Source organism: Arvicanthis niloticus, chromosome 15 (genome assembly GCF_011762505.2).
Source record: "Arvicanthis niloticus isolate mArvNil1 chromosome 15, mArvNil1.pat.X, whole genome shotgun sequence".
Lineage (NCBI taxonomy): Eukaryota > Metazoa > Chordata > Mammalia > Rodentia > Muridae > Arvicanthis > Arvicanthis niloticus.
This window is the reverse complement of record NC_047672.1, coordinates 71,826,152-71,853,026: the sequence shown is the minus strand read 5'-3', so window position 1 is coordinate 71,853,026 and position 26,875 is coordinate 71,826,152. Positions and strand designations below refer to the sequence as shown.

The 26,875-nt window shown below is 42.2% G+C and overlaps 1 protein-coding gene across 17 annotated transcripts in view; it reads right to left on the bottom strand.

The window, feature by feature from the left end:
- The window catches only part of Srpk2 (SRSF protein kinase 2), a 185,292-nt gene that overhangs the window by 63,413 nt on the left and 95,004 nt on the right, over window positions 1–26,875 (bottom strand). For all 17 annotated transcript variants that reach the window (XM_076913167.1, XM_076913161.1, XM_076913166.1 and 14 more), the window contains one exon: window positions 445–596. In XM_076913167.1, the coding sequence (XP_076769282.1) occupies window positions 445–596 (152 nt within the window). The remainder of the gene's footprint in view (window positions 1–444; window positions 597–26,875) is intronic.

Genomic DNA, 26,875 nt, shown 5'->3' with positions numbered 1-26,875 from the left:
AAGACCAGACTGGCATACAAAGTGAGTTCCAGGACAGCCTGAGCTACACAGAGAAACCCTGCCTTAAGAAAGTCTCTCTGTGTAAATAAATATGCATGTTTTCTCTCCACAAAAATGACTACTGTTTCCTGTAATGCTGTACAAGGAAGGGAATGTTTCCCTTTTAGCCACATATGAGTTATAACTAGCTTCTGTCAGGAGCCTCGTGCCTCCTCCTTCCCATGATCTTCTTGGATGACCTTTATCTGTAATTATGAGGTATAAATGTGTCTGAGCATGCCTACCGTGTGTGCACACACACACTTTTCCTTCTCTTACAGCTCCCTACGACCTTCTACACTTCTTGGCATCATTGTGTAGTCAACTTAAGAGACTAGTAAGCATCAAGTGACGCCATGCCCACGGCAGAGGAAAGCAAGCCCACCCTGCTGGCCCCAATATCACCTTTGCAGTAATCTGCAGGGTCCTCCTGCTCCTCATCATCTGATCCGAGAATCTCTTCCTCTGGCTCTGCGGGTGTGGGGTCTGGCAGTGGTGGTGGTGGTGGTGGCGGTGGAGGAGGAGGAACTAAAGGAGCTTTCTGTTGAGGCTCCGGCCTGAAACAGCAAGAAAAAAAAAATCTATTTACAAGAAGCAAATCATGCATTATGGGCAACTCTGAGTTTCTTGGTTTAAGGAAAAACAGAACTTGTTGGACATTAAGATATGCTAGTTAAAGTCACATCACTTGTTTCAGTTAAATTCAAACAATGCTTATCACACAGGAAGAAAGGGTGGCAGCCTTTCTGTTCATTAATGAAGGAGTATGTTTTACAAGCATCTACTCATTCAAGAGTTCAAACATTTTTAAGGCTTGACAATGCTATAAAATTTTATTGTAATGAAAGAGTACCCTACTCCAGAATACACAACTCTGTAAGTTGTAACAAGGTCAGTTATAACAGGGAAAATGCTAGCTTGTCGTGAGATGGTATGTAAAACCAGGGCCAGAGAAACTGCCCCAAGTACTGATCCATTCATTCATTCATTCATTCATTCATTCATTTTGAAGGGGAAAGACAACCTCTTGGCTGAATCTGAGAGCCCCACCAGCCTTCAAAACGTTGTTCTTAGCATGAGTTTACTATAGCTAGTGAATGTGACTTAACGCCGAAACAAACTGCCATAAGTAATAAAGGAAGGTAGGAAGAGGAAATGAGGAGAAATTCCAACATTATTAGAAAGGAGTAGAGCTGCAGATAACACGGAAAGAGAGCAAACACAACCAAGAAATGGTGCCATTAGCAGGACAACTAAACAACACTTAAGTAATCATAGCTTGCACTTGCTTCCTCTTACTAGAGTGCAGGACCAGAGAGAGTTCCAGCTGTCATCAGGGGTAACAGACATTAGGATCATAGTGGAATGCTGAAAGGGATAATCAACATAGGCCTCACTGCCACAGGAAGGCTCAAATTCCAGTAAGGACTTGGAGAAGAGCAACATTTCCCCGGATGCTTTAGAGACTGCTCGGAAGAATAAAACGCCCAGGAATGAGGGAAGCAGGGAAGCAGAGACATGTCACAGCTTCTCCATGTCCCCTGTCCATTCCCCTGCCTGAGGGAAGAGTGACAGGTGGGTCAGAAAGGGGAGCGGCACACACTTTCCCAGACAAACAAACCCAGAGAGGGCAGAACCCATCTGAGGAATTTGTTCACTACACTTTGAAACCTGCTTATTGTAGAAAAGACTGGCCTCAAACATGCTATGAATCAGAAACAGGGTTTGAACTACTGAGACAGAGAGGGAGGGAAGGGGGAGGGGGAGGGGAGAGGGAGAAGGCGGGGGCGGGGGCGGAGGCAGGTGGATCTCTTAGTTTGCAGTCAGCCAGGACTACACAGATGAGTTCCAGGACATCCAGGACTATGCAGAGAGAGACCCTGTCTCAAAGAACAACAACAACAAAATCCATTCTATAGAATAAATATTAGAAACACATAAAAAACAGAGTGGGGAAGAACTATAAATATTTTCAATAAGAGTGTCAGGACAAAGGGTTTAAGACAGAAATCTTCTGAACAAACAGTGCACAGGGGTAGAGTGCTGAGACACTCATGTGTGGCAACTGCTTGCTGCTCCTCCAGAAGACCAGAGCTCAACTTCCAGCATCTATGTTGTCTCTGCTCACAGCTATGTTTAACTCAGCTCCAGGGGCTCTAACAACCTCTTCTAACCACTGCAAGCACCCAGGCACATGACATACATTCATATATACATATGAATTATACATATTACATATATACATGTTATATATATATATATATATACACATGTTACATATATACATATAACACATATACATATTCATGTATACATATAAATAAAAATAAATTCTTTTTTTAGGAGAAAGCTCAATGTCTGACACACATATATAGATATCATTCTAACATGGATCAAAGACTTAAATGAAAGATCTAGAACTATTAAACTGTCAGGAAAAAAACAAGGGGATGATTATCATGATCTTAAGTGAGACACTGCTTCTTATACACAATACCAAAAATAATCAATACAAGAAAAAATAGATAAAGCACACTTCATTATAATAAATATCTTTTAAACAGACAAAATGGCTCAGAGGTTAAAGGTTAACTAATGACCTGAGTTCAAATCCAGGAACCCATATGATGGAAGAAGAGAATGGGCATTCTCAAGTTGTCCTCTGACCTCAAATATACAGTGGCATGTCCTCCCACCTCCAATAAATAAATGTTATAAACTTTTAAAACACTCTCTCTCTTTCTCACCCTCCCCCATGTGTGTACGCACGTGTACACACACACGCTCACATACACAGAGGCTAGAGCTCAATCTTGAGTATCATCCCTTAAAAGTTGCCCTTCCTACTTTTTGAAACATAGTTCTCACTGGAACCTGTGGCTAGCAGACTTGGCTAGGCTGGCAAGCCAATGAGTTCCCAGAGATCCTCCTGTCCACTCCTCAATACTGCTAGGATTTTAAGCACCCACCATCGTGCGTGGCTTTCAAAAGAAAAGCTTTCATCCCAACCCCCAAAAAGCAAGCAAAGAACCAACAACCACCACCAACACCACAACAACAGCCAAATGGGAGTGGTGCACACCTTTAATCCCAGCACAGGCAGGTAGATCTCTGAGTTCAAGACCAGCCTGGTCTACAGAACAAGTTCCAGGACACCCAAAGCTACACAGAGAAACCTTACTTCAATAAATAAATAGCCACCCACCATTAAGAAAGCAAAGAGTTTTATTCAACAGAAAAAAAAATTCAAAATTATATAACTAAAAACAGATAATAGGAAGTTACTGTATCCTGGAATATATAAAGAACTCTTATACCTAATATTAAAAAGACACACTAATATAAAAATGGATAAAAAAACTAAAATGTAGTTCAATGTAAGACACTTGTTCATCATTAACAAATCTCTAAATTCAATCACAAATACCAAAAGAGTAGAGGATTAGGATGGATATTTCTAAAGAATATAAAAAAGTAACCAAAAACACAAAAAGCTTGTCAGTGATGTCATTTTGGCTGTTTTAATTAACTTGACATAATCTAGACTCACATGGAAAGAGTGTCTCAACAAGGAACTGACTCCATCAAGCTGTGCCGTGGGCACTCAGGGAAGAGAGTGTCTTGACTATGCTAACTCTGAAGAATGGTGGCACCATTCCCTAGGTAAGAGATGCTCAACTCGTAAGTAAACAGAGAGCTGAACACTATACCAGGCATGCATGCCTTTCTCTCTCTCTCTCTCTCTGATGCTGACTGTGTATGTGATATGATCAGCTGCTTTAAGTCTCTGCCTTCGTTTCCCTGCAATAACGGACCATAACTTGGAATTATGATCTAAAAAATAAGCCCTTTCTTCCTAGGTTGCCTTATGTCAGAGATTTTTATCATAGCAACAGAAATGAAAATAGAACAGGCGTTCAAGAAGGGAAATCAAAATTGCAATGAATTGCCTCCCACATCAAGGCAGCTATAATTAAAATATCCAACATTAACAAATGTTAGGGAGGATGGAAACATGGGCCCCTCATAGACTGCTGGTGAAAATATAGCACAGCTATTTTATACAACATTCTGGAAACTCCTTTAAAACTCAAGGGACGGGACTTGGAGAGGCGGCTGCTCAGTAAGAGCACTGGCTGCTTTCAGAGAGCCCAGGTTCAATTCCCAGCACCCAGATGGCAGCTCATGACTGTCTGCAACTTCAGCCGCAGAGGATCTAAAGGCTCTTTCTGGCTTCTATGGGCACTGAACACTGGTGTGCGAACATACAAACAGGTCAACACCTGCACATATAAAAATGATAGACAAAATATTTAAAAATTAATTTTTTACAGAGTCAATGAGATGAGAAGGCTAAGTGGGTAAAGGACTCGCTACAACCCGATGACCTGGGCTTGACCTTGAGACCCCTTACAATGGAAGGCGAGAACTCCTACATGACTTCTCTTACCCTCCACATACACAACAGCACCACCTTCAATCAATATATCCATCAATCAATCAATGTAATTTTTTAAAAGGTTAAAGATCATTAACATATGATTTATCAAGTCCGCTCCTAGGTATATACAGAAATGAAATATCTCCACATAGAATCCTGTCCAGACTGTTCCCGTAGTACTATCATAGCAAACAACACGCAGAAGGAATCCAAATGTCGATGACTGTCAAACAGATAACATGTCATATAGACTTACAGTGAAATATTATTCCAAATAGTAAGAAACGTGGCCATTTGCTGCACAACAGTTAGCAAAAGACACCAATCACTAAGACCATAGGGTCTATGATTTTACCTTGAAACAGATATCCAAAATAAACAAAAAAATAAAAATAAAATTGCAGGGAAAAAGGGAATTAAAACCAAGCTATACATGTTAGATGGCAGTTGTAAGCTAATGGTAATGTTAGGTTAGGAAATATCCAGTTGAATTCTATTTAGACATAGAATCAGCAAATAATACATATGCTTGCTCCAAAATAGCTTGTTTAAAATGTTAACACTAGGTAAAGCAAATAGCTAGGCAAGAAAAACAATAATTTCATTTATTTCTCTCCAATGAAAATGTAACTTCTAAGTTTCTTATAAATCAACATCTATGTAAACTGTTGTGGCAAGCAGAAAGGTAACACGAGCCCCGGTGGTTCTCAGCATGTGAGACCTTGCTCCTCTGGGAGTGAGTAGAGTTGTAAATATGATGTGACAAAGCTCTATGGCCAAGGAAACGTGACTTGACTGAACAACTCAGAACTAAACAACCACTGTTTTTTTAATTTGGTCACAGGAGAGTAAAGATACAGTCAAGGTTGCCTGGAATAAAGCAAATGGCCATCTGTGAACTGCCACTAGGGCCACAAGCAGATAGGTAACTGCCACAGTGTTTGTGGGTGACAGCAGGGCAACGAGGACTTCCATTCTACACACTAAAAACATAAGCTCTCCAACTCTGAAGTTGCAGGAGGTCCTGAGGCACGTGAGAACTGCAGACTCAACAGACACCTTCATGGCCCTCCAAAAACACAGCCAAGTCATCCTCCTCTCCAGTATATACAACTAAGTCAGTGAATGAACGTGGTGTGAAGAAATTGGGTGTTGTTATCCGCTACTGCAGCAAAAGTTCCTCAAAATGTACCACAGCAACTCATGTACAAAAGAGAAGACTGGGGACCATTTAGCATAAATGAAAGGGCAAAAGGGCCTCAACTGGGTAGACAGGAACAAGTTAGTTCTCTTTCAGACACTGGCAGGTTTAAGTCTGAACAGAAAAACAATTGGTTTCATATTTAAAAAATACTAGCCTCTCTACTGCCTAAGAACATTGTTTCCTAGCAGGTTTAGACTTGCTTCCCAGCTCATCTAGATTTTAGCCCCAAAAGGTGGTTGTTTAGGAGCCAGAGAAACAATTCAGCAATTAAGAACATTGGCTGTTCCTTAAGAGGACCCCGGTTCAATTCCCAGATCCTACAGGGTAGCTCAGAACAGCTAAGGGATATAACACCCTCTTCTGGCCTCCAAGGATACTGTGCGTGCATGCAAACACACACACACAGGCAGAACATCCATAGACATAAAACAATAATTTCTGGGCAATGGTGGCTCACGCCTTTAATCCCAGCACTCAGGAGGTAGATGCAGGCATACCTTCATGTTCAAGGCCAGTCTAGTCTACAGAGCAAGTTCCAGGACAGCCAGGGCTATAATGAGAAATTCTATCTCAAAAAACCAAAGAAATGGGGGGGGGGGGGGGGGTTGGGTAGAAAGAACCTGCTGTAACTGCAAATGACTACTTCAAGCTGCTTAGGAAACAATGCAACATCTGCCGCTGTAACAGAGCTTCTGCAAACTCTCATAAGCCTTAAACCTAAAGACACCTATAATTTCTAGTAAAATTACTTCAATAAATTTCAAATATAACTTATTTTCTATACTCTGAGATAATTCAAAATGCACACAGGAAATAAATGAAATCCTAGAATGCTGTAAACAATGTGTAGCCAGCAAATACGTTAACTGACTAAATTAAGGATGAAGTTCAGTGGTCAGTCCTTCACCACCTCAGGTCCTCAAGAGTCACACACTCCCTGGTGGCAGTATAATATGGGCAGAACAGAACATTTCTATTATCAAATTCTGGGATCTCCTGATATATTCAATAATATGATTAAGCTATAAAGAGTTATAACACTTTTCTCTACAGTTTGTTTTAAATAACTTGAAGTCTTAAAATAGACAGTAAAATGGTAAATAACAGGACAACCAGGATAGACAATTCCAGCACCTAAACACCTTTTGCCTCAGCACGTCTCCTTACTGAAGTTTATCCTAGTGATAAACAATAATACTGGAGCGTCGTAATGTCAACCAACAGAAGAACAGCGTTATGATACAACGTGGTGTAGCCACACTGACTGGAGAAATTAAGCAAATGAACCAGGCATAGAAGATCAAATCATAACAGTAATGGAGAGGCTGAGGCAGGAGGACTGCTCTAAGTTGGAGGCAAAACAAGAAATAATGATGCTCTGCCTCAAGAAAAGGAAGGAGGAAGAGGGAGGGAGGACAAAGAGGAGGAGGAGGAGAAAAAGAAAAGAACCAGGTGGTGGTGAGGCATGCCTTTAATCCCAGCATCCACAAGCAGAAATCTGAGTTCCAGGGCAGCCAGGACTACACAGAGAAACCCTGTCACAAACAAAAAACCAAAGAAACAAGCAAACAAAGATTTGGGCAAATAATATTAAGATAAAAATTTCATTTACGATAACATTAAAACAAAAATATTTAGAAATAAACTTAAAAGAAGTTTAAAGCATACTATGAAAACATTGCTGGAAAATATTACAGAAGACTTAAATAAACAGAGGCCACCTCATTTCTGATTGGAGAAGTAGTACTGCTAAGCAGACAGCATGACTCAACTAATCTATGAATTCAATGTAATCTCTATGAAAATCCCAGCTGCCTTCTTTGCAGAAGTCGAGCCTCTGTGCTAGGCTTCGTATAGAAGCACACGTCCCCACAAAGGCTGGGAAAGCAAGAGCTTGACCAGTCACACGTTCCAATTTTAATGCTTAGAGCAAAGCAACAAGGATCAGCACACATGTGTCACTGCAGGAATAGATACATGGAGTGGTGCTGTCAAACTGGAAACTCAGAAGTAAAATCTTACTATAAGTAAGATACCTAAAGGCCAGAGGGTACAGCCATTTAAGCATTCCTTCTTAGACCCTCCTCCCTCCCACCTCCCTATTTAACTCAGCTCTGTCCTGAGGTGTGTGTGTGTGGGGGGGGGGTGTTTACAGCCAGATCCATCTACTTCCCACCATGACAATAAATCTTGTAAAACCATGGACTTCCTCATGTCTTTTGGGCCCCACCGTGAGGAACAGTGGAGAAGGCCTTTAATGAACCGTTGTTGCCACTGCCACCTCAGCTGCCTAATCAGGGACTTCCCTGCGTTCCAGCCAAAGGGACTGCCAATTTAAGCAAGCTAGCCTGGCATCCGAGTCAGCCAAGCGAGTACAGTAACCAAAGAGTCTCTTTTCCACGGGGTGGGGCGGGGCACGGCACTGTAGGGGCTTTCTCCCCACTCCTTCCTCTCAGCTGCAGGGGCCAGCCCGCACACCTCTAGTCTCTGTTCTTCTGTGGCCCCAACAGGGTCTGGGAGGCCAAAGAATGGAGACAACCAGCCTCTGGGTCCACTCATGAGCCCTGTCCTCCCCAACCCTCCCCACCTCCCCACCCCCCTCGGAACTTCAGACTGAGCTCTCCCCTGGCCAGGCGGGGCCCTGCAGCACCCACCTGGCACAGCATTGAGTGAACTCAGACTTAATTCCCGAGCGCACCACAACTCCACCCAACAGAATTCACGCCCGCACATGCTCAAGCACATCAGCCCCGCACCTATACTCCTTCCACACGTTTTCAATTTCCCATGTATGCCAATAGGAATAACTCATTAGTTTATACACAAGGAAAGAAATTCAAAGAGAAGGCTAGGGTGGTTCAATCAACAAGCATGAGGAGCTGAGTATGGTTGTCCAGCACTGATAGGAAGGGTCAGGCAGAGCAGTGCTCTCCTGTGTTCTTGGTGCTAGAAAGACAGGGGATATATCTTAGGAGCTCTCAGGCCAGCTGGTCTTTGCAAGTAACAAAACTCCAGATTCAGTGAGAAATGCTTGTTTCAAAAAATAAGGTGGAGACAAGCATGAGTGTCTGAGTTGGCATCTCTGGATGCCAGACAAAAGACAAGCAGAAACACACATGCTGCCTATGGAACTCCAGTGCTGATAGAGCTAGCAGGAGTTCAAAAGCTTGCTGGCAAGAAAAATGATACCGAAAGCTTCAGATTCCATTAGACCCTGTTTCAAAAATGTAAGGTAGAGACGGCAATATGGCTCTGTTGATAAAAAGCACTTCTTGCGGAGTGTGATAACCTGGGTTAAATCACACAGGAAAGAACTAAATCCTTTAAAGTGTCTGACAACTGCATGAAAATACATACACACATTTTCCCCACCCCAATAAATGAATGAATGAATGAAATTTTTTTTTAATGTGGTAGAAAAAGTTGAGAAAAACATCCTAACAACCACCTCTGGATTCCACAAATACTCTCAAAGATGACTACACACCTGTGTACACACACACACACACACACACCTCACACACACACCTCACACAACATCAAACCAAACAAAAAGTACTCATAAGGTAGACAATGATAAAAGAAGACATTTAAAATCAACCTCTACCTTTGTGTAAGCATTTGAAACTGAGCTATACCTTCAGATCCTCACATAAATTCAAGTTTAGATCAAGTAGGTTTGAAGATTATACTTCAATTAGCATTAACATTAAGCAAAGATGAATTAATAGGCTGGCAAGCCAAGGATGGGTTAGATTCTGCACAGAGGCTTAGAAGTGCATTGCTTTGGATAATGCATATTCCGTGATGGGTAAGGAAGGCTTTCTTGTCAGAACAACCTAAGACAGGCTCAGTCTTGTTAATGAAAAAATGGGGAAGAGGTGAGCCTCTGAGGCTGCTTGGCAAGAATCTGTCATGAGCCAAGGGCAAGGAAATTGGCTGCTGGCAGGAATCTGACATTAGGCTAGAACAAAGAAGTAATTTCAGGTAGGAATCTAAATCTTAGGCTAGAACAAGGAAGTAGACTTCAGACATGAAAATGACCTTGGGCTAGGATAGGGAAATAGGCTCAGATACTTTGGTCATCCTGATAAGCCTTTAGAAACAGTGATCACAGGAGTGTTCATGTAACTGGGTTTAATGCCTTGCCTGTTCTTTGACTATTTGTGTTTACTGTCTTGCTTGTTCCTTGACTATTTGCATCTATTGTATTGCTAGACCCTCAACCTAGAACTGACCTCAATACATGCATGTAATTAAAATGGTATAAAAGCAAAAAGAAGGAGGGAGGATCAGATGGGTGGGTTCTAGGAAGGGAAAATGGGGAAAGGGGTGACATCTGAAATGTAAATAAATAAAATATCCAATAAAAAAAGAAAAGCAAGAAAACAAAAACATTAAGCAAAGAAAAAAATATAAACTCTGACCTTCAAATGAGCATTGTTATTCCAACTGGAGCCTGTAAGCTCATAAGAAGCAACAGGAAACCATGTTCTAAGGAAGCAGCACCTCATTCAAATGGGAAAGGGTGAGCAGGATGAGATTCCAGCCACTATGTAGTTCAAGTCAGCTAGGCGTGGCTCAAGAACCACAGAATGAACTCTCTCCCACCAGCAGCCAACAAAACACATTCAGAATACAATCTGTAGTTCTATGAGATAGAGAATCAGGAGGAACTTTCCCTGTAAATCACAAACTTCCTCCCGTGGAAAGTGTTACTGTTTAAATTTACAGCTAACTGTTAAGTCTTGAAATCCTCAAATCAAGAAATTAATTTAATGTGCTAAGTGTTGGTGACAATCCCAGGAACCAAGTAAAATCAAAGCCACTTAGGAGAAATACACCACCACATGGGACAAATATGCAGTCCAGACTTAACAACAAGCAAAAAAAGTAAACAAATAATATGAGCACACAAAATCAGGTATCAGATACCAGCATTACAAAACATGACTACAAAAAAGTAGTGGATTCCCAAAATCCGTGGATATCAAACTCTGCAGATGCTCAATTCTCTTAGGTTAAGTGCTACATTAGCTGCACGTATCTGTGCATATATTTTAAGCCGTCACTGGGTAACTCATATATGTCTAATAAAATATAAATGCTATGCAAGTAGTAGTTGCATAATAGTAGTTACTACTATGCAAGTAGTAGTTCCAGCAAGTGCTCAGAAGAGATACAGTTTGCCTCCTATCCCAACAATTTCAATCCAAAATTGGTTAAATCAGCAATTATAAAATCCACAGATAAAGATGATCCATAATTTTCATAAAGATAAAAGCACAAAGCAATGACCGGCTGAGGGACAGTGCCTGTTAAACATGGATCAGCCTGACAACAAGCCTGAGTAGAAAGTGACTCTTAAGACACTGTCTAGGAGCAACACTGAATCAGAAAACAAAAATAAACAAGAAAACCTGAAGCCAGCATGGGGGTTGGGGAGGACAGCTGTCATCCTAGCATGTGGCCGAGGAAGCACAAAGGCCCATGCAGTCTGTGACCTGCAAACAAATTAAATGAAATAGAAAAGACTGAGGCCTGGAGGAGAGGCCCAACTTCTGCTGACCTTCTGGAAGCTTTAGAAGACAGAAAATAGAGGCCACGATGAGACGTTTCGCTGTCAAAGCCCTCAACGTAGTAACAGAAGCAATGACACGGGGAAAATCATTTGCCCACCTAGCATGCTTGCTGAACATCTGAACAACATTTATATACATAATGAAAATGTACTTTCAAAAAGATTAAAAAACTAAATTTATCATCCACAGACCCTCTTCTAAAGGAACTAATACACACCAGATTTCAGGAAACAAGAAATGACCATGTCACAAGGTCTAAAGTTCAAGGAAGCATATAACACCCAGCAAACTCGTAAATGATAATCATGTTTGAATATGTGGAACATTTAACTTCAAGCTGGCAGTAAACACACTATTTATAACAATGGTATTTTAAAAACCAAATACTTTTTGGGCATAGTGGTGATTACCTTTAATCCTAGAGATCAGGAGGCAGGGGCAGGTGGATCTCTGTGATCTTAAGGCCAACCTTATCTACCTAGCAAGTTCCAGGCTAGCCAGGGCTACATAGTGAGACCCTTCTCTCTCTCTCTCTCTCTCTCTCTCTCTCTCTCTCTCTCTCTCTCTCACACACACACACACACACACACACACACACACACACACACACACACGGCACAGGGTAGGGAGAAGAGGGGAAGAGAAGGGGACAGAGACAGAGAGAGAGAGAGCAAAAGAAAGTGAGCCCTTTAGCATAGTACTATCCTAGTGTTTCACTGATTCAATCTATGCAGCAACTGTGATGCAGCACAATTATTTTCTGAGAAATAATGAGATTGAGGCGGCAGTGAATAATGTGTTTGAGGACACTCTTAAGTGAAAAGGAGGGAACTGAGCTTGCCTTAGGAAATAGCTCACCTGGAACAAAGCAGTATTTCTAGACTAGTCAACCCTGGAACAGAACAGTAAGTGGCAGGCCGCTGGTGCTGAGGCAGGAGGACCAGGAAACATGCAGGAGGGTGAGTGGAGCCACTGCAATCTACACACTCTTAGAAATCGGCTCTATCACACCGCATGGCCAAGGCTGAGGGCAGGCCTGGGATCTACACTGCGGGAGACTCTGATGCAGGTGCTTCTGGAGCCATAGTAAATAGTATTAACAGACACAGGCAACCACTAAAGTAAGTATGTACAAGTTCCTCCTTCCAACTGACCTTGTTTGTTTGTCTTTTTAACTTTAATATATTTTAAAAGATAACACAATGAAGGCTCAACAGCTGATGTACTTACTGCTTTCCAGGGGACCCAGGTTTGGTTCCCGGAACCCACAAAGCAGGTGACAACTGTCTATAAAACCAGTTACAAGGGATCTAATGCTACCTTCTGGCCTCTGAAGGTACCAAGCATGCATGTAGTACATATACTCACATGCAGGCCAAAAAAAAAAAAAAAAATCCTAATCCTAATACATAAAATAAATAAATTACTACAAAAGGGATAAATTGCAACTGGATAATGAAATCCTAATCAGCAGTAATGAACAAGAACATGAACTCAAAAGCCAAAGAAGCACAGCACAAAAACCTACATATCATTCTTAAGATTCCATTCTGAAGAATAAAGTTTCAGCAACAGACAGCACACACAAGAAGTTGCTAGGAACCAAGAAGTCAGAGAGATCACTGACCACAAAATGTTTTCTCATGATTGTGAATAACACTGGTTCTTGAATAATGTATCTAAAAATACTAACCTTGTTATTTTTATGTAACCAGCAGGCCAATATAGCCATCAGTGGTTGTTTTCTGTGAGCTGCTGAGAACATATTTCTGTGAGCTGCTGAGAACATATTCATCTCATCCCAACTCATTTAATTTAGCACAAATAAGAAGGGGGAGGAGGAGAAAGAGGAGGGGCATTTAAGCTAGCCACAGTAATTAACATTTACACGTGGGAAACTCAGTACTGACTTTCACACTAATTTTAGAGCATTTACTATCTTGAAAGAATAATAATTAACAGATGAAGACAACAAAACATCTAAAGTTAGACTTCAAAAACCTGTTTGTGAACATGGCCAAATACTTTTATAGCCCCAACACTCCAGGGCCAGTGGAAAAGGCAACCTACAAAGTGTGTCCCAGCCCAGGCAGGGAGATATGACAAGACTCACTCTCTCTCTCTCTCTCTCTCTCTCTCTCTCTCTCTCTCTCTCTCTCTCTCTCTCTCACACACACACACACACACACACACACACACACTCTCACCGCCCCCCCCCACACACACATACAGGATCATACAAACAAGCGAAAAGAGACTTGCCTTAGGTGGAACAGGAGTTGAAAACATAAGGCAGTGCTGCGAATGGAGCCCACGAAACCAAACCCCGTAAATCTCTCTCTGACATTCAGAGTGCAGACCTTCTGTGTGAGCGCCAGTGCACATGCTCGACAGGCCTAGACCTGGAGACCTCCTTCCTAAGCATTCCATCAGCACATGTCAAATGTACTCTCACACTGACGATGTCAGAACTGTGCTGTTCTCTCCTGCAGCATCACAGATCCTGGTATTCTCTCCTCCTACTCCAAATTCTACTTGATTACTATAGTATGGAAGGAGTCTTCATTTATTTGTTCAAGAAATATTTACATAGCTCAGGCTATATGATAAACTGAGTAACTCTTCTATCATTCAACTAGGAAGTGAACATGTTAGCTGTGACAAATCTATAAATACTAAAATAAAACAAAGCAAAAAGTATTTAATAAATTCTTTTAAGATTTTTTTTCATTCTCAATCACAGCAGGGGTGGCTGGGGTAACATAATTCTGCGGATTACCAAAGAAGCCAGAAACATCAGTTCACCTGAATCTACAGTTACAGTTTCAGGTAGTTTTAAGCTACCTGACATGATGGTTTTTAACTGCTCAGCCATCTCTCCAGCTCCATGCATTCCTTAATTATCATACAACCCCGTCATGCAGCTTCTAGAGCTTGTTATAAGGTCTATGTTACTAAAACATGGTAGGAAGGAGAATGTTCACTTGCTTATTAAGAAAGAATATAGAATTCAAAGAACACAAGAAAGAATAAGGTGTCAACAGCCTAGCTAAGGAGACTCAGGAGTTATGCTCTGTGAGTGCATGTGGCAGCAGACGGGCAGGCTCTGTGGACGTTTATTGCTCATACACTACACACCACAGCAAAGCCTGCTAGAAAGGGCGGGGTCATGTTTTGACATCCAAATAATGAATCTCAAATTCACCTGAGTAGGAAATAAGATGCTGCACACCATTTGCTTCACTCCGAAAGCCGTTCACAACAGGCCGAGTCACAACTGTCCACCATGGTCTGCAGTGTTTACAACATACAAAAGAACAAAACCAGGGACAGTCTGACTCTGCAGGTCTGGAATGTTGTCTGGGCACTTGTCTCTAGGAGACACAGCCAGCCACGTTGGAAATCACCATTTGTCATAGCCTAAGGGCATGGGAGACCAACACCTGGGAAGCAAAGGATCTCCAAGAGTGTGAAGCCAGCCTGGCCCTCAAAGCAAGTTCCAGTACAGTCACAGCTACACAGTGAGATGCTGTCTCAAAAAAAAAAAAAAAAAAAAAAAAAAAAAAAAAAAAAAAAAAAAAAAAAAAAGTCATAACCATCTCTAACAAGAGCTACTTACTGGCAGTTTATCAAAGCATAAGATACAAGCAAAAAATTTAAAAAACAGATACAGACTCTGACAAGAAAAGGGAGATAGAAACATGACAGATCAAAGGATTTCCGAAACAGGACTTCTTTCTATCCTTATCAATATATATTTCTTTAAAAGTTAATTATACTATGTGGCCAGGTATAGTGTCACATAGCCAGCACTTGGGAGGCAGAGACAGGTGGATCTCTAAATTCAAAGCCAACCTAGTCCTAAGTTCAAACACAGCCTAGGCTGGCCTTGAACCCTTGACCTTCAAAACTCAATCCCTCTGGTACAGTGATTAAAGGTGGATACCACCATCCTCAGTTAAAATATCATTTTAACAAGCACAGACTTCATCAAAACCACTTAACCATGTCTTCACAGGCTGTAGCTAAAGACTGTACATAACATAAAAGCATCTTTTGTCATGTATACACCTTTGACCATAAGGTTTTCCTTATGGTGATTTGTAACTTTATTAAAAAGCAATATATTATGGAAATATTAAAGACTCATAATTGGTAACACTAGAATGAAGTCTGATCAACAAATGAAGACATATTCTAAGAATTAAATGCTTTCGACAGGAAATAAGTTTTTAACAGCAAATTTACTGGAAAGTTTTAAATTTTTTATGTTTGCTTACTTCAGTATCTATTCCAAGCAAGTGCTAACTGGGATATTCTGAAGTGTAGTTTGGTCTTAATTTCCTTTTTCCTGGCATACAAGTACTAAAATCCTTGAACTTTCTAATGTAGTCACTGTTTATTAATCTGTTGACAGACAGTAGACAGCCCTCAGTAGCTTCAGGATGGGAAGCTCTGTCAGGGAAGGACCAAGACAGAATAAGCCAGGGGTTCGGCCAAAGTCTTGTAGGTGTGGAGATGCTGAGAGGTAAGATAATTCCCAAAAGGCAGTCACCTGTTGAATCATGCTTGTGCAATGCAGCCTCTAGAGGGCGGCACAGCTGAGCAGAGCATGCGCTCCACGCCCACCTCCACACTGCTCTTTACTCAAGTTTCTCATCTGATCCTTTGAAATATTACTTACAATAAATTGGTAAATATAAACATTGCACTGAGTTTCCAGAGTCCTCTATCAACTCAACCAAATTATAGCAACTGCACGGTAAATCAGAGGCACAGGTGAGACAGCCCAGCAACTGCACTGCCACCTGAAGGGAGAAAAACAAGCTTGGAATCAAGCACCTCAAGCTGCAGGCAGGTTAGTGGATTCCAGGCAGATAGTGACAGAACTGACTTGGATCAGAGCACAGGCAGCTGGTATCCAGAGGCAGGTGTGTCTGCTTACAGACAAAAGACAGCCATACAAGTGGTTTCAGAGAATAGGAGTACAGACCTGGGTTTGGTTTTTCTTACCTCTCTTCAAACTACCCCACATTATTCTTTAAAAGTCTCTCATCATTGCTTATATGTTTTAAGAGACTTTCTGATATAAATGCCAAGAGTAAATTGACAGTAACGTATTTCAGAAAGACATCTATGGGTCACAAGGCCTTTTGGAAGGCTTCGGCTGACCAACACGGCCATTCCAGCCGAGACCCAGTGCTTTGACTTGGTCTACCTCAGCACCCATCCCACCTCACAACCTAACATAACACCTGCTGGAGCAGGTGGAGGAGCTGGTCCTGCTGCTTGCTGCAGTCTGAGCTGCTTGTCCTGCTGAAAGATGGAGAACGCAGGGCAGTGGTGCTGCCTGCAGGCTACAAGCACAAAGGTTGAGCCCAGGGACACTGAGGATTCGGAAGTGTGTGACAGCCTGCTACTTGCAAGGAATTTGCAAGATCACCTTGACTCTGAGCAACAGCAGCATATCTGAGACAAGTCTCAGCAATGGTCCACTATTTATGATATGTCAGAAACCAGAAACCTTAAACCAGACCAACAACTCATTCCAATGAATATTTGTATCTAAAGCTGTTTGGGAAAAAACATTGTATGACACACTACAGTTTCCAATGGCACTACATTGAACAACTAAATATGTGACAGAGAGAATGAGAAGACAGAGGACAGGAGCCGTGCATGCACTGTGGAGAAACATAACTGAAACCTCCTGACAGAGGTGACAGGAGTGTGAGAAGGCTGCAGTTGATAGAGACCATGCCATCGTCCAGAAGGGTGCAGAGAGCAGTGTGCAGCAGCCTGGAGCGTGTGCAGACTCAGCCTGTCCGAGATGAACAACAGTTCATTTTCTAGAGTGGACCGCCTCAAAAGATCTCCATGATTCATGCTGACCCCAGAGGCCGTGTTGGTATCTGGGGTCCCTGCTGCTGCCCCAGGCTGTGTTGAAGCCCAAGGTTCATATGGATGTCCAGGGCTTGAATCCATGTCAACATTTTAGTCTCATGCTCCCAACAGAGGCAAGGTAGGCTATCATAGAGACATTTGAGGGCAGCAGTCTGTTCTGCCAATGGAGTCCATGTGGATTTCCGTGGTCTCTGTTCCTGCAGAAGGCCTGTTTTCTGTGATGTCACTGAAGGCCGTGTGGTGATTTGTTTTACCACCTGAAGCCATGCTGATGTCCATGGGTAGGACTGCTGCTGAGGACCATGTTGCTATCAATGACCCATGACCAGTGGTCACGTTGATGCCCATGGACTGTGTGGCTGCCAAATGTAGGAGTGGTTCTGATGCTTTGATTTCATTAGAAATCTGAAAGTGCTGTTACTGAAAGTCTTTTGTCCCCAATTGGTTCTTGACAAATCAATAAAGATGCCAGTGACCAATGGCTGGGAAAAGAAAAAGAAACTGGACTTCCAGGTTCCTACAGGTTACGAGAAGAGGAGAAGGAGGAAGAGGGAGGAGGGGAGGGAGAGGGAAAGGATGAGAGAGAGGGGGAGGAAGAGGGAGAGGAGGAGGAGGAGAGAGGAGGGGTGGGGAGGGGGAGGGAGATGGAAAGGAGGGGAGAGGAAGAGGGAGAGGATGAGGGATGAGGAGGAGGAGGGAGAGGAAGAGGGGAAAAAGGATGAAGAAGAGGGGGATGATGAGGAAGAAGAAGAGGGAGAGGGGGAGGAGAAGGAGGGGAGTCGAGATACTTGTGGGAGAGAGTTGGAACAGACTTGGAGCTGCAGGGGAGATCTTCCAAAATGCCGGTGGAAAGAGGAAGCAGCTGACGGAAGGGCAAGACCAATGGGCTTCACAGAAGGTAACCATGCAACTAAGCTGAGGAAAGACTTAGATGTGCTGAGCTAGGAGTAAGAGCATGCTAGCCACAGGAGGCTTAGCTAACCCAGCCACTGAGCTAGTAAGGCATGTTAGAAATGAACTCAAAGCCGTGTAGCAAAAACTCCCGCTAGAGCCAAAGGCCATGATAGTGTCTATGGTGAGTGCTGCTGCAGAGGGCCATATTGATGTCGGTGGTCTGTACTGCCACCAGAGAGCATTCCAGGTCCATGGCATGTGCTGACACAAGAGGCCTGTGGATGACCGTGGTCCACGCTATTACCAGAAACCATGTGAAAGTCAATGACCGTTGCTCCCATTGATTGGGAAGGGCAAGAAAGGTGCTTTTGCAGCAGTATCTATGATTGCAGATTCACAGTTGAGAAAGAGAAACATAGACGTGACAACGCCTCTCCCTACCCCACCTCACCCCACCCCCAAAAACATAACAGCCTAGACAGAAAACTATTAGAGAGACCTCTTTATATTTTTAGATCAGATTATTAAGCTATATGTTGAACTTAGATAGTTTTTAAAGAAAGTGAAATAAAATAGGTATTTTTGAAAAGAAATGACATTTGTATAGTACCTCCCCGTTCCCTCTTCTGCCCCTCCCCCTTCTCACGGGCGTGCACGTGCAAACACACACACATACACACACGTCCGTACATGAGACTTTATGCCCTTCTAATAAATAGCAGCATAACCAGTTTTCTATTGGGGTTTTTGTTGTGCTTGTTTTTGTTTATGTTTTTATGGTGTTGGAAATTAAACCCAAACACCTGTAGATGCTAGGTGAGTTCTCTACCATTGAGAGACATCCCTAGCCCCTCTCCCTAAAGCCTCTTCCATGCTAATTTGGATGTTTCTTGGACTCCCTATTTTTCTCATGAAAAGCCGATTAGAAACTGTAGGAGGGACAAGGACACTGCCCAGTGGTTGAGTTCCTACCTAGCACTGCTACACGACCAACCTGCCAGTCAGTGTGCCCACTAGTCAAACGGCGGTGGGACTATTATGGAATAACCAACCACTGTCTGGCTGGATTGAAGCCCACTCCATAGGACGAAACTCATGCCTGGCACTATAAACCTGGTCCAAAGACCATAGGTAAGAAGCTCCGGACTGTTAGGAGCCACGGTGAGCGTGACAGCATTCGCCATTACAAGATGGCGCGGGCATCCTGTGCTCCCACAAGTAAACAACTAACTGCGCAGGTGCAAAAGGCAAAAGCGCGCCAAAGTCATTGCCCATCCCGGGGCGTAATATGGGGTGATGAGTGAACAGCCAATCAGAAGTGAACACACCACTCTAGGGTACATATAGCAGTGCCTTTCCCGGGCTTGGGGTCTTTCCGCTTCTGCTGATACAAGAATAAAGCCTCGTTGTAGTAACTACGAGAACACTGCCTCATGTGTCTCTTTCGCGGGCGAAGGGGACTCGAAAAGGGGCGCGGAACACCAGACTAATGAAGAAGCTACTACTGTTGTTGTGCTAAACAGACACAGTCCACCACCAGCCACTGTTCTTACGGCATGTGTGTTCATGTCCACACATTAGTGCTGCTGTCAGCAGCCAAGAACTAGGGACCACTTAAGAGTGTTCAGCCCTACGAGGACATTCATATCATTCCCTCTGAGACTCAAAACAGAACACCATGGAAGAAAAGGAGGAAACAATGCCCGAGACAGAGAATGGTATGGAGTGTGTGAAGCACTGCATTCCAGGTACGATGTGGTCACTGTGTTAATAACTGGTGTAAATTACCTGAACAAAACTGGGCGTATCAACATTTTGCTGCAGAGAGGGGAGGGGCTTGTCAGACATCTAACAGCTTCTAGGGGAGACAGAGACATTGTCTTCAGTGATACAGCCTCTGCTAAGTTTCATATGCTCTTGTAAGCAACCTAATAAAATGTAGGAAACACGGACAGAAAGAAGGGAGAGGCTGGCCACAGACATAGAAGCAGGACTGGTTGGCAAGAAGAGAACAGCAGTAGTGGGAGATTAATGAGGAAGTAACTGGGTGAGTGTGATTAAAACCCATGAGAACAGAATAAAGAAATCCACTAATGCAACCTTCAACAGAAATGTATCAACCTTCACTAACGGGCTCACGAAGGAACACCGTGAGCTCATCAGATGAATGAAGGGTGAACCGGAGATACTAAAACGATGACAACAATCTGTTTTTAACTTTGGGATCCAAATTCTACACACAGGGTCATGTCATTTTCACCTCAAATCATTCCAGGTGACATTACAACCCTCTGGTCTCTGCTGCAGTAACAGACATTATCACTCAAAAGCAGCAAGCTCTCCAGTACTCTCTACAGTGGAGCTGGAGTTCAATAGCAATGGAAGTCCGCACAATTGGGAACCCGGTCCCAGCAAGTAAGAAGAGCACAGAGCAATAAACAACTGCACAAAACTCTGAAGAGAAACTTGTTTTCAAAAACAAAACAAAAAAATTAAAACTACACCATAATCATTTATCAAACACACAGGCTTAATCCTTGCACAACCAAGGTAACCCTTCCTCCCTCACCCCACTACTCCCTAAAGATAGAAAGGGAGCCCATGGGAGGATGAATCTGGAATCAGTTTACATAAGTTTACATAACCACAGAACACAGGTAAATCCTGATTAGATTAAGTCAGTGCTCTGCACTAAGGCTAAGAGCTGAATAGCTGCAACACATACCAAAGCCAAAAGACCTGACGCACAGTCAGAACTGAAGCACTGTGCTCAGGTACTGACAACAGACAGCAGTAGAAGCAGAAACAAAGCAAAAGTCAGAAGCCAAGGCAGAACTGCACAGCGGCGGCTTTTACTAAATATGCCAAGTCGTACTGACCAAAAGGAGGGCTTCCTGATCCAAGGTGTGCACTATGTAGAATGTAGCCATGGTGAGGAAGAAAGGCTGTGAGGGCTAGACACCCATCTTGCAGCCTTAAAACACTAACACAGAGCCAGGGGTAAGGTTATATATAGGCTTAGAATCCCAAGAGCTGAGGTAAAGGCATTGCTGGGAGCTTGAGGGCAATCTGGCTACACAGTGAGCTCAGGCCAGCCTGTCTACAAAGTGACATCAAAAACAAATGAATACTGCATACATGCACCCCACTAAGGTGTATCTAGGGCATGATGTTTTCCATCCTGAGCAAATGAGGTTTATCTGAGGATAGAAGAAAAGGTACAAACAAGAATGGTACTGGAAATAGATCAAAGGATGTGTTGGACTCTGGAAGAGATAGAACCTGGAACACTTTGGGTAAGGAGAGTAATTTTAAGAGCAACGATCTTGTAGACAATTCTAACAGTCTTGCAAAACATACCCACCCAAGTAATAGCATGATATATACAAAATACAAGCTCAGTTGCAAAGATGGTAAAGACTGCTGGCCAGAGATCATCACTACCGGCTCCAGAGACAGAATGGCAGTGCAAGCCTCAATAAGCACCACAGAATGGTGAAGCCATCTGCATGCCTTAGCAAGATGCAAGGACAGCAAGAGATTGCAAGAAGATCTACATAGAGTGCATTTCCTGCTGCTGGCTCACCTTTCTATCTGTCCCAGTTCTTAAGAGTCATAAACACAAAGACACACTGACAGACATTAATAGGCTATTGCAAAAAAATTGCTAGAAATAATTGGGTAATATATATCAAATACCAAAAATGAACATCATATATATATATATATATATATATATATATATATATATATATATATATATATTTCTTAGAAAGAAATAGGGGAGGAGACAAATCTAAGTGTTTTTCAGTTAAAAAAAAAAATGTATGCAGATCCTGAAGCAATGCTGATTAGTGTTTGCTATGCAGGCATAATGACCTGATTAATCCCCCAGAAGCCATGTAAAATACTGAGGTACAAGAGCACGCACATGCAATCCCAGCTCTAGAGAGGTGCACACAGAGGGTAGGCTTCCTGGAGCTATCAGGACAGTGCAGCAGAAGGGCTAGCTCCAGGTTGTGTAAGAAACATGGGGTAGAGGGACTGAAGGGATTGCTTATCAATTAAGATGACCCAGGGCTCAGTTCCTAGCACTGCACTGGGTGGCTCACAATCACCTGTAATTCCAGGTTTCTGGTACCTGACACCTCTGGCCTTTGCAGACACTTGCATTAACATGCATATAACCATACAAAGACACAAACACAATTTAAAATAATAAAATAGAGACACCCCAAAGGATGAGAATGCTTGCTGCGGGTGCCAGGTGGTGGTGGTGGCACACGCCTTTAATCCCAGCACTTGGGAGGCAGAGGCAGGTGGATTTCTGAGTTCCAGGCCAGCCTGGTCTACAGAGTGAGTTCCAGGACAGCCAGGGCTACACAGAGAAACCCTGTCTCGAAAAACAAAACAAAACAAAACAAAACAAAACAAAACAAAACAAAACAAAACAAAAGAATGCTTGCTGTTCTTTTAGGGGACTTGAGTTCATTTTCAGCATCGACATCAGGGCCACAACTATCTGTATCTCGAGTTGCAGTCAATCCAACATCCTCTCTGGCCTCTGCATACACATATGTATATGAATAAAATCTTTAAAATAATAATAAATATATAAATATGGTGGAGGGCAGGGCATTTGAGGAAGATAATCACCACTGACCTCAGGTGTGTCACAGAGAGAGAGAGAGAGAGAGAGAGAGAGAGAGAGAGAGAGAGAGAGAAAAGGAGAAGTAAAGAAACAAAAAAGCTACCCAGGGCGGGGTGTAGCTCAGTGGCAGAACACTACCCTACTAAGCACAAAACCTTGGATGCTATCCCCATTAGGACAGAAGGAGTCTACAACAATCACAGCATGGTGGGCATGGCTGGCAGCCCTAACTATGTAAAGACCAGGGCAGCAGGATCTCTTGAGATGGGCAACACTGCAAAGCATTAGCTCCAACAAGAAAAGGGAAATGTAAGAGTTATCACAAATGGTTGTTTACAGCAGGAAACATGCTGTAAGGCCCTACACATAACAATATTATAATTCATTATGAATGAATTTTATTTTTATTTATTTAAAGACAGAATGTGCAGCTAAGTCTCAGCTCACAGCACTCTTGTTGAGCCTGTGACACCATATCTAGAAGGTAAGGCAGTGGTCTCAACCTGTGGGTCACAACACCTTTTGCAAACCTTTATCTCCAAAACTATTTACATTATGACTCATAATAATAGCAAAATTACAATTATGAAACAGCAACAAAAAACAACTTTAAGGTTGGGGTCTCACAACATGGGTACTGCATTAAAAGGTCACAGCATCAGAAAGGCTGAGACCCAATGAGATAAGGGAGCTTACTGCCATGTTTAAAGATCTGCATTTAATATAGTAAAATCACAATGTAGAAAGGGTAAATGTAACCCCTGTATGCTGTTTTTTTACCTCGACGGGCACATCATGGCTTGTACAGCCCCGGCCACATTCTCATCCACATAAATGAATGAATAAATATACAAATAAATAAAAAATAATGTTATTTATGAATGGATGGTTTTCTTGACACAGTGTCTCGTGTGGCCTGTACTGGCTCTGAAATCCTTACCTTCTTGCCTCTATCTCCCAAATGCTGGAATTAATAAGCATGCATCACAATAACCAGCTTTAAAATTTGATTTTTAAGATAAAGTTTGCAAAATAAATATATAGTATAACAAAATAGAAATAAAATTTTTATCTAGGAGACTATATTCCAACACTGCTAATCCCAGTAGAAAGGCAACAGAAGGGGGGGGCAATACATAAAGTACCAAGCTCAGTATGCGGGCTCACACGCCTTAGCACCTCAGGAGGCAGAGGCGGGGTCAGGTGTTGAAGACTACGTATGCTGTAGTACATGAGATTCCCATTTCAACAATGAAAAAAAGAAACCTAAATGTTATATAAAATGTTCATTCATAAAATGAAATACTTTTAAGTATCTCCATTTTGAAGCCTCTGTTTACTGGAAACACAAATTAAGACCTTTCACTACAAGTAAGCATGAGAAAATAGAATGTAGCATACTTCCAAGGACTTCATTGTAATGACTAATAGTTGTTGACTAACAAAACCAAAAGCTGCTGACAACACAGCAGCACAGTAACAACTACAACATGACATCATGGTGAGCTCCAGCAATCCAGCCAGGTACTCCTCACAACCGAACCTACATGTGAAACAACATTGCCAAGTTTCTCTATGTCCATAAAACAAAGCCCTTTTCTATAAATGGGAAATAAAATAAAGCATACATATTTTTGGAAAATACATCAGAAAAAGTATTTGAGTTATTCTTTGTTCACTGTGGAACCTAGCCCATAGCAGCACCAACAGTAAATCTGCAACTATTCTCACATCAAAATAAAGATGAATTGAATTTTCAATTCTACACAAATTTATTGTGTGTCTGTGTCTGTGTGTGTGTGTGTGTGTTTTGCTAGGAATAAAGCCTGGAGCCTAAAGTATGCTGAGTATGCACTCTACCACAGAGCTATACCCCTAGCCTCTAGGAGGATACAGTCCTGGTGAGAGCCACTGTCTCACAAATGCTAAGCAGGATGTTACCACCTAGGTTCTGGACCGTTGCTCCTGCCTCAGTTTCCAGAATAACTGGGACTACAGGTTTGCCCTGCCTCACTGTTTTATTCCTTATTTTAAACAGATTCACAGGCTGTATCATTAAATGATACAGTAATTATGATTGGGTAATACTGCATTTCAGTATTTCAATTACAGTAATAGAAAAATAGGCAAGAAAAATGCTATGAAGATTTATTGATAGTTTTTATAATGGACAGAATTGGGGCTGTCTGTGCGTGTGCGTGTGCGTGTGTATGTCTCACAGTAGATGTGTGTGTGTGTGTGTGTGTGTGTGTGTCTCACAGTAGATAAAATATTTGCCATGCAAGCTTGAGAATCAGAGTTTAAACGCCCAGCACCTGTACAAAGGCCATGAAGGAGATCCTGGCGCCTTGCCCATAATTCCCAGCACTCTGGAGGGCAAACATGCTAGTTAAGACTACTGAATCCATGAGCTCCAAGACCATGCCAATTCCACAGTAAATACAATGAAGAGGGACTGAGGGAAACATGGGCAACCTATGGCCTCCACATCTACAGGAATATGAACATACACAAAGCACATACACACATGGATTTTAACACATTTATAGTGACATCTCATTTATGAATGTTACTTTTAGTAGATCTCTAGATAATTAAAGTTCTATATTATTTCATAAGTATTTAAAGGGTCTCTGTGGTATTCTAAACACCAACAGTAGCAGTATTTTCTGATACTAAATGCCAATTCACTCAATCCTTAAAATAATCCTATAAATACCACCAATTTCTTCAAAAAAGATTAACAGAGGCAGCAATAGTAAATTTGCAATTATTCTTGTTTCAAAAGAAAGATGAATTGAATTTTCAATTCTTACACAACTCTGATGTGTGTGTGTATTGCCAGGAGTCAAGCCTGGAGCCTAAAGTGTGCTGAGTATGCACTCGACTGTGGAGCTCTACCTTTCTCTGGGAAGAGACAGAGTAACTTGGCCAAGATGCAAAATAAAATAGTTGATAAGCTATCCTTTTAAAGCAAGACAGTCTACAAAGTTCGTGTTCTCAATTATTTACCCATACTGCAGCCTGCTTTAAAGAGTAACTTACACATTGATAGAAAAGTTAAAGTACAAACAACCAAAGACATCTAGGTGCACTAGATGCTTCTGAAGGTAAGGGAACAAAGGGGGCATCTTTAACCTGCTTACAAGGGACAGAGGCATCCGAAATACAGAACTGGTTAACAGCTTCCAAGAACCCTGCCAGGCATGTCCAACCCATGGCCTAACAGATGCATAAGCTCTAAGTAGCCATGACCAAAATGTAAACCTACTCGTAATGTTTGTCAGTTTTATAACTTGACTGTGTGGCTCTCAAGCATTGACTCTGTAGACGACACAATGTGTTTCTCATTGACTCTGTAGACGACACAATGTGTTTCTCATTGACTCTGTAGACGACACAATGTGTTTCTCAATGCCAAAGATCTAATGTACCTGGTAGACAGAAGGCGGTACACTATTCTCAGCACACAGAACAACTAAGGTTTTTGGAAATGACAAATATCTAACAACTTACCCTAAAATCTTCCTGATTTTTAAGACTAAAAATTAAGCCAATGTTTGTGATAAGTAAATTTTAAATACATAGATTAAAGTCAGGCCATATGGTTACAGATGATTTTATTTCACAGTGAAAAAGCAGAGTTCGGCCAGGCAGTGGTGGCGCATGCCTTTAATCCCAGCACTTGGGAGGCAGAGGCAGGCGGATTTCTGAGTTGGAGGCCAGCCTGGTCTACAGAGTGAGTTCCAGGACAGCCTGGTCTATACAGAGAAACCCTGTCTCGAAAAACCAAAAAAAAGAAAAAGCAGAGTTCATTTCCTATGCTTGTAGTCACTACAACACAGTCCTTCTTGAGGATTCGATTTTATTACTGAGGAACTTTAGGCAGAAAAAAATACATCACAAAAGTAGAGGATTTTAACATGCCACTGTAAAACCAACATGGAGAAGGTTGAGAAGGTTTTAGAGTACCACAAACAAAACCAATGTGCACACATTTCAAGTATTCACATGTACTTTTTGGTTTTTTGTTTTGTTTTGTTTGTTTTTCAAGACAGGGTTTCTCTGTGTAGCCCTGGCTGTCCTGGAACTCACTCTGTAGGCCAGGCTGGCCTCAAACTCAGAAATCCACCTGCCTCTGCCTCCCAAGTGCCGGGAGT